Genomic DNA, 16,646 nt, shown 5'->3' on the forward strand with positions numbered 1-16,646 from the left:
CAAATAGCGCTCCCTCCTTCTCAGCCATGATGTGTGGCCTAATAGTAATTTCTAGCAACATATGGGGCAACACCACGTTCGGGAGAAATTGCACAAGAAATTGTGGGGTCTACTTTCACCTATTAACCTTTGTGTTCCTGACAAATTTGCAGCAAATACAAAAATTACATTTTACTACTAAAATCTTGTGTTTTCACATCTCAATGTCATAAAATTCTGTGAGGCACCTATGGGTTCAAAATACTCATTACACCCTTAGATGAATTCCTTGAGAGGTCTAGTTTCCAAAATGGGGTCACTTGTGAGGGGTTTCTGCTGTTTTTACATGTCAGGGACTCTTCAGATGCTACGTAGCATTCACAATTTATTCCAGGCAAATAGCGCCCTTTCCTTCCCTAGCCCTGCCATGTGCCCAAGCAGAAGTTTTTGACCACATGGAGTATAGTCGCGTTCAGATCAATTTGCGCAACAAATTATGGGGTCTGTTTTCTCCTTTGTTTCTATTGTGAAAATTACAAATTTGAGGCTAAAACAACATTTTCAATTAAAAAAAAAAAAAAAAAAGTGAAAATTTTCAATATGACCACCTAATCTTCTCAAATTCTCTGTAGTACCTGTAAGTTCTAAATGCTCACTGTACCCCTGGATAAAATCCTTGAGGAGTGTAGTTTCCAAAATGGGGTCACTTGTGGTTTTTTTTTTTTTTTTGACTGTTTAGGCACAACAGGGGCTCTGCAAACAGAACATGACGGCCGCATACCAGTCCTTCAAAGTCTGTGTTTGAAAATGTCACCCTTTCCTTTCCGAGTCCTGCTGTGTGCCCAAACTGTGGTTTTTCTCCACTTATGGGTATTGGCATACTCAGGGGAAATTGCAAAACAAATTTCTGGGTCCATTTTCTCCTGTTACCCTTATGAAAATAAAAAAAATTGGGCTAAAAGTACATATTTGTTGGTAGAATGTGATTTGTTAATTTTATTTATTTTTTTTTATTTTCACTGCTTTACATTATAAACTTCTGTCAAGTACCGCGGTGGGGAGTTCCAGGTGCTCATGACACATCTAGATAAGTTCCCTAAGGTGTCTAGTTTCCAAAATGGTGTCACTTGTGGGGGATTTCCACTGTTTAGGCACATCAGGGGCTCTCTAAACGTGACATGGTGTCTGCTCTCGATTCCAGCCGTTTTTGCGTATAAAAAGTCAAACGGTGCTCCTTCCCTTCCGAGCCCTGCCGTGGGTGTATTTCGTCCACATATGGGGTATCTGTGGATGGCACAAGAAATTTTAGGGTCCATTTTCTCCTGTTACCTTTGTGAAAATAACAAATTTGGCGCTTAAGTAAAATTTTTGCGAAAAAAAGTTAAATGTTCATCTTTTCCTTCCACATTGCTTTAGCTCTTGTGAAACCTGGAAGGGTTAATAAACTTCTTGAAAGTGGTTTTGACTACCCTGGGGGAGTTGAGGCGTTGTCGGGGGGGGGGGGGGATTTTCAGTTTGTAGAATGGTGTCACGTTTGGGTATTTTCTATCATATATAGACCCCTCAAAGTCACTTCATATGTGAGGTGGTCCCTAAAAATGGTTTTGTATTTTTTGTTGTAACAGTGAGAAACCGCTGGTCTACTTTCCCAACACAAAAAATGTTTCAAAAATTGTGCTGATGTAAAGTAGACATTTAGGAAATGTTATTTATTAACTATTTTTTGTGATATAATTCTCTGATTTAAGGGCATAAGAATTAAAAGTTTAAAAATTACAAAATGTTCAAATTTTTCCCCAAATTTCCAATATTTTCACACAAAAACCCAAGTTATATAGAAGAAATTTTATCACTATCATGAAGTACAATATGTCATGGAATAAAAAGCATTCTGAGAATCAATGGGATCCATTGAAGTGTTCCAGAGCTATAACCTCATAAAGTGACACTGGTCAGAATGAAAACATTTGGCCAGGTCATAAGGTCAAAACTGGCTCTGTCACTAAGGGGTTAACACTATGTCTGCTTGCGCAAGTGACCAGGGTGAGCATGTAATCTGTTACTATCCTCACTATTGTAGCGCTATGTAGACAAATTATAAACTGCTCCTGATTTCTGTGTAGTTTTGGGGTAACCTATTCCACACCACATGGACCAGGTTGCCATCTTTACTTTTTTTTCTGAACAGTTTATGAAAAAATCAAGAACAGACAACCTTTTTTTTTAACTGACAAATTGGAAAGCCATAACAAATCTTTATGACTAGAAGTGATAAATATCTACAGCCCATATTTCTGATATGAAGACATTAGTTACAGTCACTGTAAACTGATAATTACAGTCTAAAGAACCTGTATAAGTTTCTTTGTCTTAAAAAAATCATGAACACCTTTAAAAAAAACTTTCCGGACAGGGCAGAAAATGCTATGTTTTTACGGCCTGTCCTGGAACTTCAGGACGGTTGGTAACCCAGGATGCAGCCGAAGCTATAAACCAGACAAGGATTCAGATGTTTGCCATGTGTCTCTATCTTGTGTGTCCAGTAATCAGACCTATAACTTTCTCTGCAGTATATGATGTTGTAAGGAACTACACAGCAGATTATGACAAGACTTTAATCTTCAACAAGATCCACCATGAGCTGAATCAGTTCTGCAGTGCACACACCCTGCAGGAAGTGTACATTGAACTGTTTGGTGAGTATTATGCAATTATAAATATTGGTTGAAAAAAAAAATAATGGAATGAAAATGTAAAAAGCATTTAATTAACCATTATTTATATATTTTTTATCACATTTACTGTATAGTTCCCACATATTGGTTACCCTGCTTTCCATGCAGTGTGTGCCAACAATTCAGATGCTATGGTTACTACTTCAAGAAATTCAATTGTTCTACATTCAAGATTTTCTAATATTTGTACAGATCAGATAGATGAAAACCTGAAACTATCCCTTCAGAAAGAACTTAATTTCATGGCTCCTGGACTCACAATACAGGCAAGTTTTGGTTGTGAACATCTAATAATTGTCTAGGATATTCACAATTCAATATCAGTACTAACAAATTTCTTTTCAGGCAGTACGTGTTACAAAGCCAAAAATTCCCGAAGCTATTCGAAGAAACTTTGAATTAATGTAAGTTACAAGCCTCATATGTAGGATGCATGAGACTTGAGGAACTTTTAATGTGCTACTAAGGATGGGTTTTGCTTCAATAGTTTAAGTACTGTAATTAAGAAAAAAACAATCCCTGAAGTCACAGATGCCGTCAGAAACCAGCGGTGCCCGACAGTCTTAACTGTAATAAATCTGTCTAGTGTTTCCACTGTGTCAGACATTTTACCAGATGAAACAGTAATATGTTACCCTATTTTTATCATCATTTTCATCAGAACCTCGGAATGGAGCCTGCGGTGCAGATTCCAAAATGGACTAATACATTTTCCTGGAAGAGATGGACTACAGATCTTTTTCCATAGAATGGTGTTAAAGAAGCATGTAGAGTCCTGCAGTACATATAGATCTATCATCTCCTGTATAATAATACTAAAATTACTCTTCTGACTCCCTCTATAAATAACAAAGCTGAAAAGTAAAAATCTGAAAAGAGGAATTGGTGCCCAGTGTGTTCTCTACTAGATAGTGTGAAAGCAGCCGTTCTGATTTCTTTTATTGATCACATTAAAATTAAGGGGGAAAAAAAAAATCAAAACTAAAATTAAAGGAGGCTTATGGCTACATGTATGAGATTTTCACATATTTATGGTTGGAGCTTGATTATCAAATACAATGTAAAATATATTGGCCAAGAGATCTAGATGTAGTATGTTTGGTCTTCAAGAGTGTTAGTCCTTTAGCGTTACCCAGGGTGCACCACGTGGAGGTGGACTAACGTTGCACCCCATAGTTGGAGCTATCCACGTACTAAAGACTATTGGACCAATGAACATAGAGCAGAGTCCACGGCTCTCAGAGATGCAGACTTTCCATCATGGAGCATCGGTTATGTCAATCTTATTGTTCTGTGTTTATTATTGATTTGCTTACTTGTCAGTTTAACCCCTTAAGGACCAAGCCAATTTGTAGGTTATGACCAGGCCTTAATTTTGAAATCTGACCACTGTTACTTTGTGTTTATAACTCTGGAATGCTTAAGCGTATCCTGCTGATTCCCCCCAAAATGATCTTTTTGCCCCCTAATTTTTATTTTCACAAGGGTAGCAGGAGATATTAGACCCCCAAAGTTGTTGTGCATTTTGTCCTGAGTACGCTGTGGGGGGGGGGACCACTGTGATCGCCTTACTGCGATCCTTGGGAGGCAGAATGCACAAATCCACAAAAGGTGAAGAACTGGTTTTATTTTTTACGCCGTTTCTCGTGCGGTATTAGTGATTAGGCGACTTTATTTTTGGGTCGGTGCGATTACAGCGATACCAGATTTATACCTTTTTTCATCTTCTGTCACACACTAAAAGATGCTTTTTTTTTTTAAGAATTTTTTGTGAGAAATTTTTGCATCGCCATATTTTGAGAGCTATAATTTTTCCATAGTTCGGCCGATAAAGTCATGTGTGGGCTTGTTTTTTGCGGGACGAGCTGACGTTTTTATTGGCATCATTTTCAGGCACTTAGCGTTTTTTGATCGCTTTCTATTCTGATTTTTGTGGCGGCAGGATGAACAAAAGTCAGCAATTCAGGAATTGTTGTTTTTTTTTTTTTTTTTTTTTCTTCTCCGTTTCGCGTGTGGTAAAATTGATAAGGCAGCTTTATTCTTCGGGTCACTACAATTACAGCGATACCTCATTTATATCTTTTTTTTATGTTTCGGTGTTTCTTACACAATAAATTATTTTATAGAAAAAATAATTATTTTTGCATCATTTGATTCTGCGAGCGATAACTTGTTTATTTTTCCGCTGATGGAGCTGTATGGCAGCTTGTTTTTGTGGAACAAGACAAGTTTTCAGCGGTACCATGTTTATTTATATCCATCTTTATGATCGCGTGTCATTGCTCTTTTTCCAAACGGAATGATGATACCGCTTGGAAACAGTATAATGTGCTACTTTTTTGTGTTTTTTTTTTTTATGGCATTCGCTGAAGGGGTTAACTAGGGTGACACTTCTATAGATAGGATTTTTACGGACATGGCGATACCAAACATGCATTTTTTTTTTGTTTATTTTATTATTTGAATAAAAATGTGTATTTTTAGGGGATTTTTTTAATATTTATTTTTTTTTACATATTTATAAAAAAAATATTTTTTTTTACCTAGTCCCTTTGAGACTTTCACTTTCATTTCAGGTATAGAACATGGCAATGCTCCAGCATTGTAATGTATTATACCCTATGGAGAAAGCTGCTGACACCATGCTCTGAGCATGGTCTCAGTGGCTTACTGTAGCTGAATGACTCGGAGGTTGTCATGACAACTCCCAGGTCATCATGGCACAGACCTGGCTAGTCATTGCTTGCGTTGAGAAACATGTGATGGTGTCTCCGCGGCTTGTGTTTTGCATGTTTTTTCATATTTCCCATAAGGGATAGGGGCATTGCTCTAGAATCACTGCGTTGAGAAACATGTGATGGTGTCTCCGCAGTGTTGGATGTTGTTCTCCATGAGTTCATTCATCCTCATTTTTCACAGTCTTTTACCAGGCATTGCTCCTACTAGCCAGTTTCCTACTCCACACTGATGAGGGGCAATACCCCGAAACAGCTGTCTGTGGATGGATACCATGTTTTGGCATAGGTGGTTTCCTTCATTGGAGACTGCCCTTCCCGTGGTTGTTCCTTCCCGGGGAAAGACCTGGCTAGTCATTGCTTGCGTTGAGAAACACGTGATGGTGTCTCTGCGGCTTGTGTTTTGCATGTTTTTGCATATTTCCCATAAGGTATGGGGGCATTGCTCTAGAATCACTGGGTTGAGAAACATGTGATGGTGTCTCCGCAGTGTTGGATGTTGATCTCCATGAGTTCATTCATCGTCATTTTTGACAGCTGTCATAGACAGCTGTCGGAATTGAACTGTCACTGCGTGTTTACACGCAGTGACAGTTCAAAGGCATGACATGCACAGTTCGTCCTGGTGCGGTAAGTTTCAACCGCCCATGGCGGGGTTTATGTCACATAAAGAGCTGGCTTACACCACGTGCCCATACTAGGAAGCGCCTGTCTTCATCCTGTTGATTTAGACACTGTTCACATGTTCAGGTTTTAAATACATTAGATAGGGACTGCTTCAATAGGGGTTACCTTGACGGGGTGGAGCAGCTTGGTATAAATTTTTTTGCAAAAAAACGTATCGACTAAATACCCTGTATTTATCATCTTTTTATCAGCACTTGCTGACTACTGTTATGTTTTACTGCAGGATATTTCTGCACATTTGTCATTCTGTGCTCTCTTTTTGTCTTTGAGTCAGTGGGTGGTGTGAACATTGTCCTACCAACTTGTTCATATGTGTGCATGTCACATGTGTTTTTAATCCAAGAATCCCAAGAAGCAGCCTCCTGGATTACAAACAGAGAGGACAACCACAGAGTACCTCTTGTGGTCACATACAACCCCCACATGAGCATCCTAAGGAAAATTGGTGCTGATCTCCAACCCATATTCCACAGAGACCACAAATTGAAAGGCATGTTCCCAGAACTACCACTTCTCTCCTACAAACAGCGTCCTAACTTAAGGAATCTCCTTGTCAGAAGTGTCCTCTCATCACCGTCAATGACTGTCATATTCCCATGTAACAATAAAAAATGCAAAACTTGTACCCACATATTACCAACAAATATAGTCCGCGTACCAAACACAAATCAGGACTATAAGGTAATGGGTTCCTTTTCATATACATCCTCCAATGTGGTGTACATCATGCACAATGCACAAGGTGCCCTGGAGCTATCTATATTGGGGAAACCATGCAAAAACTTATAAGGATGTTCAATACTTTGACACTAGGACTCAATGTGGGAAGGGAAGCAAAAGGCCAGAAAAAGCCATACACCTGAAAAATGGTATTGAGAACTCTGCTATTAGAAGTAGAAAGGAAGAACAAAGACAAAAGAATCTAAATAATAAAAATATTGGAGAAAGAGAAACCAATCACTAACTAAAATGTTTCTATACTAATGCACAAAGCATGGGCAACAAACAAGGAGAATTGGAACTACTAACGCAGGAAAAGAAATATGATGTCATTGGAATCACTGAAACTTGGTGGGACAATGCACATGGTTGGAATACAAGGCTAGAAGGATACAACTTATTTGCTAGAAACAGACTTGATAAATGAGGAGGTGGTGTCACATTGTATGTTAGAAGCACGTATATCTGCACAGAGATCCAAGCTACAGAGACTGGGAGTTCTGTGGAATCTGGGTAAGAATACAATGACAGAACAATGGAAAGGACACCATTGTAGGCATTTACTACAGGCCGCCTGTGCAAGCCGAAGATATGGATGAACTCTTTATGCATCAAATGGCCAAGTTCTCCAAAAAATGACATAGTTGTCATGGGAGATTTCAACTATCCTGACATTTGTCGGGAATCTCAGGCAAAACTAACAGGTCAAGGAAATTCTTATCCTCTCTTGATGACAACTTTATCTTCCAAAAGGTAGGGGAGAAAACAAGGGGAACTGCAAACTTGGATCTAATCCTTATAAACAGGGAGGAAATGGTTGAAGAGGTAAAAGTGGCTGGGACCCTAGGAGGTAGCGACCATGCTATTTTAGAATTTTGGATAACTAGAGGAGAAAGACCTGTGAAGACTCAGACGTCAAGGTTAGAATTCAGAAAGGCAGATTTTAAGGGATTCGGAAAGAGAATTGGAGAGATCCAATGGCTGGATATCCATAAGGACAAAAATGTCCAGGAAGGATGGGAAATCTTGAAAAATGAAATTCTCAAAGCACAATTGTTAACAATTCCGAAAAGAGGGAAGAATAGGAAGCATTTAAGGAAACCAGGATGGATGAGCACAAAACTTAAGCACATGCTAAAAAGGAAGAAAGAAAAGTCAGAGATGCTATAGGATTTTTACAGGATGAAAATGACGAAATGGTAAGACAGGATGTTGAGAAGGCCGAACTTTTAAATTCCTATTTTGCATCTGTTTTCTCTCAGAAAGGAAATGTAACATCAACTGTTCTTCACTGTCCTATTAAGGAAATAGAAGAATCCAGGATATCTATAAACAGAAAGATAGTGAGGAAACAGTTAACCTAAATGAATTCAAGTTTCCAGGTCCATATGAATTACACCCCAGAGTACTGAAGGAGATAGCAGAAGAAATTTTTGAACCCCTCTCCATAATCTTTGAAAATTCTTGGAGAACAGGAGAAGTCCCAGAAGACTGGAGAAGAGCAAATGTTGTTCCTATCTTCAAAAAGGTGAAGAAGGTGGACCCAGGCAACTATAGGCCAGTGAGTCTGACTTCCATACCAGGAAAGATCTTTAAACAAATTATTAAACAACATGTACGCAAGTACCTGGATAAGAATGAAGTGACTAAACAGAGTCAGCATGGGTTTGTAACTAATATGTCATGTCAGACTAACTTAATTTCCTTCTATGACAGAATCACTGATTGGGTGGATCATGGAAATGCTGTAGATATAGTATATCTTGACTTCAGCAAAGCATTTGACAAAGTATCTCACTCAATCCTTATTGAAAAAATGGCTAAGAATGGAATGGACAAGGCAACTGTTAAATGGATTCATAACTGGCTTAGTGATCGGACCCAAAGAGTGGTCGTAAATGTCTGCACATCCAGTTGGAAGAATGTCTCAAGTGGGATACCACAGGCCTCTGTTCTGGGCCCTGTATTGTTCAACATCTTTATTAACGATTTAGATGAAGGAATTGAGGGTAAACTGATTAAATTTGCTGATGACACAAAGCTAGGAGGGATAGCTAATACTAGAGAAGAGAGAGAGAGGATTCAAAAAGATATAAATAAACTGGAGCAGTGAGCAGCAACTAGCATAATGGTTTTTAACAGGGAAAAATGCAAAGTACTACATCTGGGCAATAAAAATGAAAAAAGCATATACAGAATGGGAGGAATAGGACTAAGCAACAGCACATGTGAAAAATAACTTGGGTATACTAATAGATCACAGACTGAATATGAGTCAACAGTGTGATGCAGCAGCAAAAAAGGCAAATGCAATTCTAGGATGTATTAACAGAAGCATACAGTCTAGATCACGTGAAGTCATTATTGCCCTTTGCTCCTCTTTGGTCAGACCTAATCTGGAATACTGTGTCCAGTTTTGGGCAACACATTTTAAAAAAGACATCAACAAACTGGAGCAAGTTCAGAAAAGAGCGACCAGAATGGTGACCTGTCTGCAAACCCTGTCTTATGAGGATAGGTTAAGGATTTGGGAATGTTTCGCTTGCAGAAGAGAAGACTGAGAGGAGACTTAATAGCTGTCTACAAATATCTCAAGGGCTGTCACATTGTAGAAGGATCATCTTTATTCTCATTTGCACAAGGAAAGACTAGAAGCAATGGGATGAAACTGAATGGGAGGAGACATAGATTAGATATTAGAAAAAACTTTTTGACAGAGTGATCAATGAGTGGAACAGGCTGCCACGAGAGGTGGTGCGTTCTCCTTCAGTAGAAGTCTTCAAGCAAAGGCTGGACAGACATCTGTCTGGGATAATTTAGCGAATCCTGCTTTGAGCAGGGGGTTGGACCAGATGGCCCATGAGGTCCCTCCCAACTCTACGATTCTATGATTCAACTTAACACCTGGATTTATGACTCGCTACATGGACACAGTTCACACTTCCACCAGAAGGACTCCAGATAACTAAGAACATAATTCCAACTGCCCCTCCATTTGTAAGAAAATTGTAATTCGATTTCCTTGACTTATCTTTAGGAGGCATCACACCTCCCACCTAATAATAATCTTTATTTTTTATATAGCGCTAACATATTCCGCAGTGCTTTACAGTTTGCACACATTGTCGTCACTTTCCCCCATTGGGGCTCACAATCTAAATTTCCTATCAGTATGTCTTTGGAATGTGGGAGGAAACCCACGCAAATACGGGGAGAACATACAAACTCCTTGCAGATGTTGTCCTTGGTGGGATTTGAACCCGGGACCCCAGCGCTGCAAGGCTGCAGTGCTATCCACTGAGCACCGTGCCACCTAATGAACAAATGTCCTACTGTAGTATCCCTTAAATGTTGTGTTTTTTCTTATTAATCCATTTGTTATCTCGCCTTAAGGAGCCTCTGTTCTCTGAAAGCTTGCAAACATATTATTTTCTAGTTAGCCAATAAAGGTATCACCCTGAGAATACTTTTGTCATCATTGGGCGGAAAAGTATTCACATCAATTTTTCTGGCTAACACAGTACCACAATATAATTTATTATTGTACATCATTCAGTGACCGCAAGGGTACCGTTACACTTAGCGATGCACCAGCGATCCCGACAACGATATGGATCGCTGGTGCATCGCTAAGTGGTCGCTAGTGAGCTGCCACGCAGGCAGATATCACCAGCGACATAGCAGGGGTCGGGGGTCGCTACTTACCTGTCAGACTCGGCGATCCTGACGTCCTCCCACCCGCGTCCACGCGTCGCTCGTCGGCGCCACAGGAAGCGCCCGACGAGAAATGGTCCAGGACGTTCTCGCGCGACCAGCGATGAGCAGCGGGGGAGCCGGTCGGAGGTAAGTATCAGACATAGCGATATCGCTAGCAATATCGCTGCTACGTCACAAAATCGGTGACGTTACAGCGATATCGCTATGTGTAACGGGGGCTTTAGCGAAGGAAAGCTTGAGGGCTGGATCTTAAGGCCAGACACAGGATTGGTAATCAGGTAAAGCAATCATTCCATTACTCTTGTTAGTTTCTCAGGGTCCTCAATTATTAAGCCATTGTTCTCCCAGTCACTAATCCCATTATGTGGATGGGGATGGTAGACCTAGTGAAGCTGTCACCACAGGGGTTCTCACATCCAGTCCTAGGTGATGGTCTGGATGTGGTTAGGGGTGGCTTGGAGTATTTAGGTAATTGATTCGGAAACAGGGGGGGTAGTTAATGGCTGGAGCTGGATACATGTGCTACGTTAGTGGAGCATAGGCTTTGACTGCAGACTATACTGTCTGGAGATACAAAAGCTGTGGGCCAACCAAAAGTTGGGAGACGGTGGGTATCGCCGGGTATGGAGGCAGTGGAATTGCCAGTTCCGAGTTGGGATCTTATGGACTGGCACCCTCTCATAGTGGCTTTCTGCCTGGAGTTGCTGTCAGACCTTGGACCGAAGAAATAAAACTATTTGCATCATTAATCCCCAACCTCAGATTTTCACAGCGGTCATATGCTAGACTCAGATGGCTTCTCGATTCAAAAAGCCAGATGTGTCTAGTCAGTACATGACCTCAAGTATGTAAATTACATACATGTGGTCACATGAGCTCCCACTCGCATGTGGCATACAAGTGAATTATGCCAGTTTTATTATTACATATTGTCACGAATTGACGAAACGTAAAAAAAATGAGCAAATACCCTGCAGTAAGTAAATAAATAGTACATGTAAATAATAAGGGACTTGTTTGGCATTGCTTTGATCAAAAAAGTGTAAAATCCATCCCACCCCAACAAGGTATATTAATTCACGATGGACCATAACTCTGATAGTTCACCTTAAAATAGATGGGGGCAGCGCAGGACGCAGACCTGATTGTTTTGCATTTGCCCATGGAAAGCTATACAGTCGAGGAGCACACTTGAAAAGGGTGAAATATGCTTCTTTGCAAATTACAAAAAGCGAAGGCAAAACCAAGAAATTTGCGGCAACATATGTTGATATACATGCAATATGTAGGTGCAAATTCACCCGGTGTCCATTTTCAAAGACAAAACCTAAGGTAAAGAATTAGGGCCATATTGATTGGGTACACCTTGTTGCGGTAGGATGGCTTTTATGGTCTTTTGATCAAAATAGTGGTAACTAAGTAGCCTATGCTATTTGCATGTACTATTTCTTTTTATTTATCCTAGGTTTTGTCTGTTAATGGCCACAGTGTGAATGTGCATCTATATAATGCACTTATATGAACAGGCATGCTGGCCCATTCCTTAGGTTTTGCTGTCACAATTTGTCAGTGATTACAGACTTTTCTTATGAGACTGGACAATCCATTTAAGATGTGTAATGATACATTCCCTTTTAAAATGTCATGTTTTCTGCATATCATTTACAAATACTGTAGTTTCCAATATGTGGCATTTGCATGAGATGTCTGGTAATGCTCTTATATTGTATCTGTCACATTATTGTTTACTTTGGAACAATTTCTACAGCTGTTACATCAAGAACCAGTGTAAAGTATAACCAAAACAAAGTACTGTGCAGTTCACACTGAAGAGGGTTATACTAGACCCAGTTATATAAACTGTGTGTGACTTCTATGTGTTTTTCTTCTTTTTTTTAAAAGGGAGGGTGAAAAGACTAAGCTCCTAATAGCAGCTCAGAGGCAAAAAGTAGTGGAGAAAGAAGCAGAGACTGAGAGGAAAAAAGCTGTAATAGGTAAATGTTACTACTTGCACAAAACATTACGATACATTATACAGGTACTTCTCGCAAAATTAGAATATCATCAAAAAGTGAATTTATTTCAGTTCTTCAATACAAAAAGTGAAACTCATATATTATAGAGTCATTACAAACAGAGTGATCTATTTCAAGTGTTTATTTCTGTTAATGTTGATGATTATGGCTTAAAACCAATGAAAACCCAAAAGTCGTTATCTCAGTAAATTAGAATTAACAAAAAACACCTGCAAAGGCTTCCTAAGCATTTAAAAAGGTCCCTTAGTCTTTTTCAGTAGGCTCCACAATCATGGGGAAGACTGCTGACTTGGGAGATGTCCAGAAGGCAGTCATTGACACTCTTCCCAAGGAGGGTAAGCCACAAAAGGTCAACGCTAAAGAAGCTGGCTGTTCACAGAGCACTGTATCCAAGTATATTAATAGAAAGTTGAGTGGAAGGAAAAAGTGTGTTAGAAAAAGGAGCCCAAGCAATGAGGATAACCGCAGCCTTGGAGAACTGAAATAAATTAACTTTTTGATGATATTCTAATTTTGTGAGAAGCACCTTTCGATTGTGTAGTATTCAAACACTAGCTAAAAATAAAAGACCAGCATTCCAGCAGTAAATTTTACTGTGAACCGAGTATCTGCTGTAAATTACTGTGTTTGCAATATGTTTTCATTATTCAAGCATTTATCTGGAATATCGCTTTATGAGGTACACTTCAATAGTGTTCACTAGATGCCAATTTATTAGTAACTTATTTTTTTTTGTTTACAACATAAGCGTAAAATAGGTTAGATCTTTCTTCCATTCATTGGGTGGTGTACAAAAACCACATTGTTTTGGTCATTCCAACTACAGTCACTTTTTTTTTTTTTTTTTTTACATCTGTTGAAAGTTTATTTTTGATTTTTTCTTAAAATACATAGTGTTCAAAACAGCGCTGTTTGCATCTGACAGATGACCTATTGGCATTGTCTAATAGGCACATATCAAAGGGTCCACGGGAACAGCTCAGGTGCAGATTCAGTCACCTCAGAGCTGTAACTGCGCCCCTGGCCCTGACTGACACTGGCTCGGAATTTGGGCCGGCTGCAGTCAGTGCCGGAGGTGCCGTTACATTATAGCCGGCGGTCAGAGCGGTGACTGAAACTGTAACGATGCAGGGGTATAAAGTTCCTTTTCTCCATGCAGCGTTTGGCTAAGCTCAGGCTCCAGGCAGGTTCAGAACACTATTAACCTGCAGGTTAACTCCATATCTGCAGGTTATTAACGTTTTTTCTAGTGACAGATTGCTTTTAATGGCAGTCATGGGGCACCATTGGGATGAGAGAGGAAGCCTTCTCTCACTCGGTTTGATGTGTTTGCGATCGACCGTGGTATCAAAGTGATTAAATTGTTACAATGTAAGTTCTTTCCAATTCTGGGAAATTGAACAAGGCTGTGTACAAATGCATGGACATCAAGAGGACTTTATAGAATTTTCAACTCTTGTTTTGGCCCAAGGTAAGGAGCATATACTTAGTACTGAGGTGCTGTAAAATTCACAAATCCCATTTATTGACAGAGGCAGAAAAAGTTGCCCAAGTGGCGAAAATCCAGTTCCAGCAGAAAGTAATGGAGAAAGAAACAGAAAAAAGAATTTCTGAGATTGAAGGTCAGTATGATCACCCGATTACCTTTTTTAATGCTCTTGCTTTTTTTTTTAATTGTAGATGAAAATTCCTTGAACTAGTTCAGGTGCATGTCGAATCGCACAATAAATTTTGTTTAAGATTTTCTGCAAACGTGCTTTACAAAAAATGCCCAGAAAGTTACAGATTCATATATGTTGATGTGTTTTGAAAACGGCACCCACATAAATAGAAAATTTTCCCCAATGAAAAATAAAAATGCTGTAGATTTTCCTATGCGTATTCATTCTGCCAGATTTTTTTTTTTCAAAGATTACACTGTTACAGGGAGTTTCTGGTTTCAGAAAACCTTTATCAACTGGCATAGTTTATTTGAAAGAAAATGAACTCTGCCTTAATTACACCCCTCAGGTCCAGTGCATAGTCTTCCCTGCTGCTCCTGATATCTTATTTATTGTCTGCAACAATGAGGTCTCAAAAGCACTGCGAATGTAACTGATTTCGAGAGCAGTGGCGGATGCCAAGTACTGGACCCCTACAGAGTAATTAAAGCAGAGATTTTTTATCTTTTATTTTAACGCAAACTGCACCTTGGTCATGGGTTTTTTAAACCCAATAAACCCCTATAATTTGCAACAAAGTCTGCATGTTATACTCTTGCTACAGAATTGCTTCCTAAAGCCTCCAGCTTTACAAGCAATTGGTCTATGCCACATGCACCCCAAGTCCTGGGAGGCAGGCGTGCAAGAGTAACAGTGAGTCAAGATGGCAGATCGGACTACAGATATGTAACAAATTGGTAGAAATTATATTAAAACATAGCTTTTATTTAGCCCTTTAAAAACAACGAATGTTGCAATAAATGACAGATACAAGTACACAAAGTGATAGTGTCTAGTGCTCAAATAAAAACAAACCGTGTTGTACCGCCTCGGTGCCCTATGCCAAAGAACAATGATTGGTTGTATATCACAGGCCTATGTGTCCCATCATATCCACGGTATTATAACCACATAGACACAAATAGCCAAGTTACTGGACCTAATAAACTGGCTGTGAACCACCTACCGCGTTAGGTCTCTATTAATGATATTATTTTAGACATGTATACTGGACCTTAGCTTATCCACCATGTCTCAGAATATATATGTGCACTATCTATCAATACAGCATATATTGCACATTGTCCATGGAACAGCAAAGTATCAGGGTATTACTTTCCTATACACATTGCATTATCCTGCTCACATGACAATCTTATAGCAAAAAAACGCTGTACTTATCTTGTCTTGTGCTCGTTACAAAAAGGAGATGAACAGGTTCAGCATACTGTATAATGCCCATAACAGTGACCTAATCTCCACACATATCATCCAACGCGTTTCATCTGGATTAGAATCATCAGGGGTGTCCTGACATCTTGTCTTGAGGCGTAGCGCGCCCGTTCTAAATTAGCTGATCGGACTACAGGACAAAACCCATATGTTTCTTTCCTGCAGCGTGCCACCACATGTTTCCATCGTCTCCCTTGTGTTCCTGGCAGCTCCACATTCACTTTCCTGCCAGTCTCCTTTGACCTCCACTCTGGGACGAAACTAAGGATATGTGCACACAGTGTGTTTTTGATTCGTTTTCGCAACATTTTTTCCGCGAGGAAATGGGCCTAAAACGCTATGGAGACCTTATGCAAGCTAATTCAATGACAATCCTGAGGTGTTGTGTACATGGTCAGTAATTTTCCTCAAGTATTTGCAGTGCGTTTTTTTTCTGCAGCATGTCAATTCTTTTTGCGTTTCTGCAGCCTTTTTCACCCATTGACCTCAATTGTGTCAGTCAAATCTTCAGCAAAAATACAGGTATAAAAATGTTTGCGGATTTTCTGAGTTTCTTTGTTTTGTGGTTTACCGGCTTCCTATGATGTTTCCCACGCTGTTTTCTGTTTGACAGTGTGGGAGACTCCGGCATGGTAGTTTTTATCTGCGGCAACACTATCGCCGGTAAGACAGTTGATCAGAGTTCTGCTGGGTCATGCTGTAAGATGTCAGCGTGACCCACCAGCTGTGAATGTGACCCCCAGCGGTGACCTGCAGTAAAAAGCTTACTGCAGGTCAGCAGGCGTGGGCTGATGAGACTACTGCTCCCATCGGGCTTGTAACAGTGACAGCAGGTGCCGCTGATGGGGAAAAAAAAAAAGGTAAAATAATTACATACACATTCACATAAAAATGAAAACTCATTGTACTCCCCTAACACCAAATCTCCGACGCCCTCGTCTCCTAGAAAAAATGTAAAATAATAAACCAACATATACTCACCTGTCCGCCGTAGTCCACATAATCCCTAATGTTCCACGGTGATCTCACGTGTAGAACAGTCACATCAGGAGGTAATCGCTCCCGCAGTGTATCACTGAGCTGCCATGAGAGAGTTCACCAGCG

At 39.8% G+C, this 16,646-nt stretch overlaps 1 protein-coding gene across 3 annotated transcripts in view; it reads left to right on the forward strand.

Moving 5' to 3' along the window:
- LOC141055108 (erlin-1) overlaps nt 1-16,646 on the forward strand; it is a 123,555-nt gene that overhangs the window by 94,904 nt on the left and 12,005 nt on the right. For all 3 annotated transcript variants that reach the window (XM_073552066.1, XM_073552065.1, XM_073552064.1), the window contains exons 6-10: nt 2,550-2,675; nt 2,907-2,984; nt 3,064-3,118; nt 12,476-12,567; nt 14,142-14,231. In XM_073552066.1, coding sequence (XP_073408167.1) covers nt 2,550-2,675; nt 2,907-2,984; nt 3,064-3,118; nt 12,476-12,567; nt 14,142-14,231 — 441 coding nt within the window. The remainder of the gene's footprint in view (nt 1-2,549; nt 2,676-2,906; nt 2,985-3,063; nt 3,119-12,475; nt 12,568-14,141; nt 14,232-16,646) is intronic.

Source organism: Dendrobates tinctorius, unplaced genomic scaffold (assembly GCF_039654945.1).
Source record: "Dendrobates tinctorius isolate UK_male_01 unplaced genomic scaffold, ASM3965494v1 ptg000184l, whole genome shotgun sequence".
NCBI classification, from domain to species: Eukaryota; Metazoa; Chordata; class Amphibia; order Anura; family Dendrobatidae; genus Dendrobates; species Dendrobates tinctorius.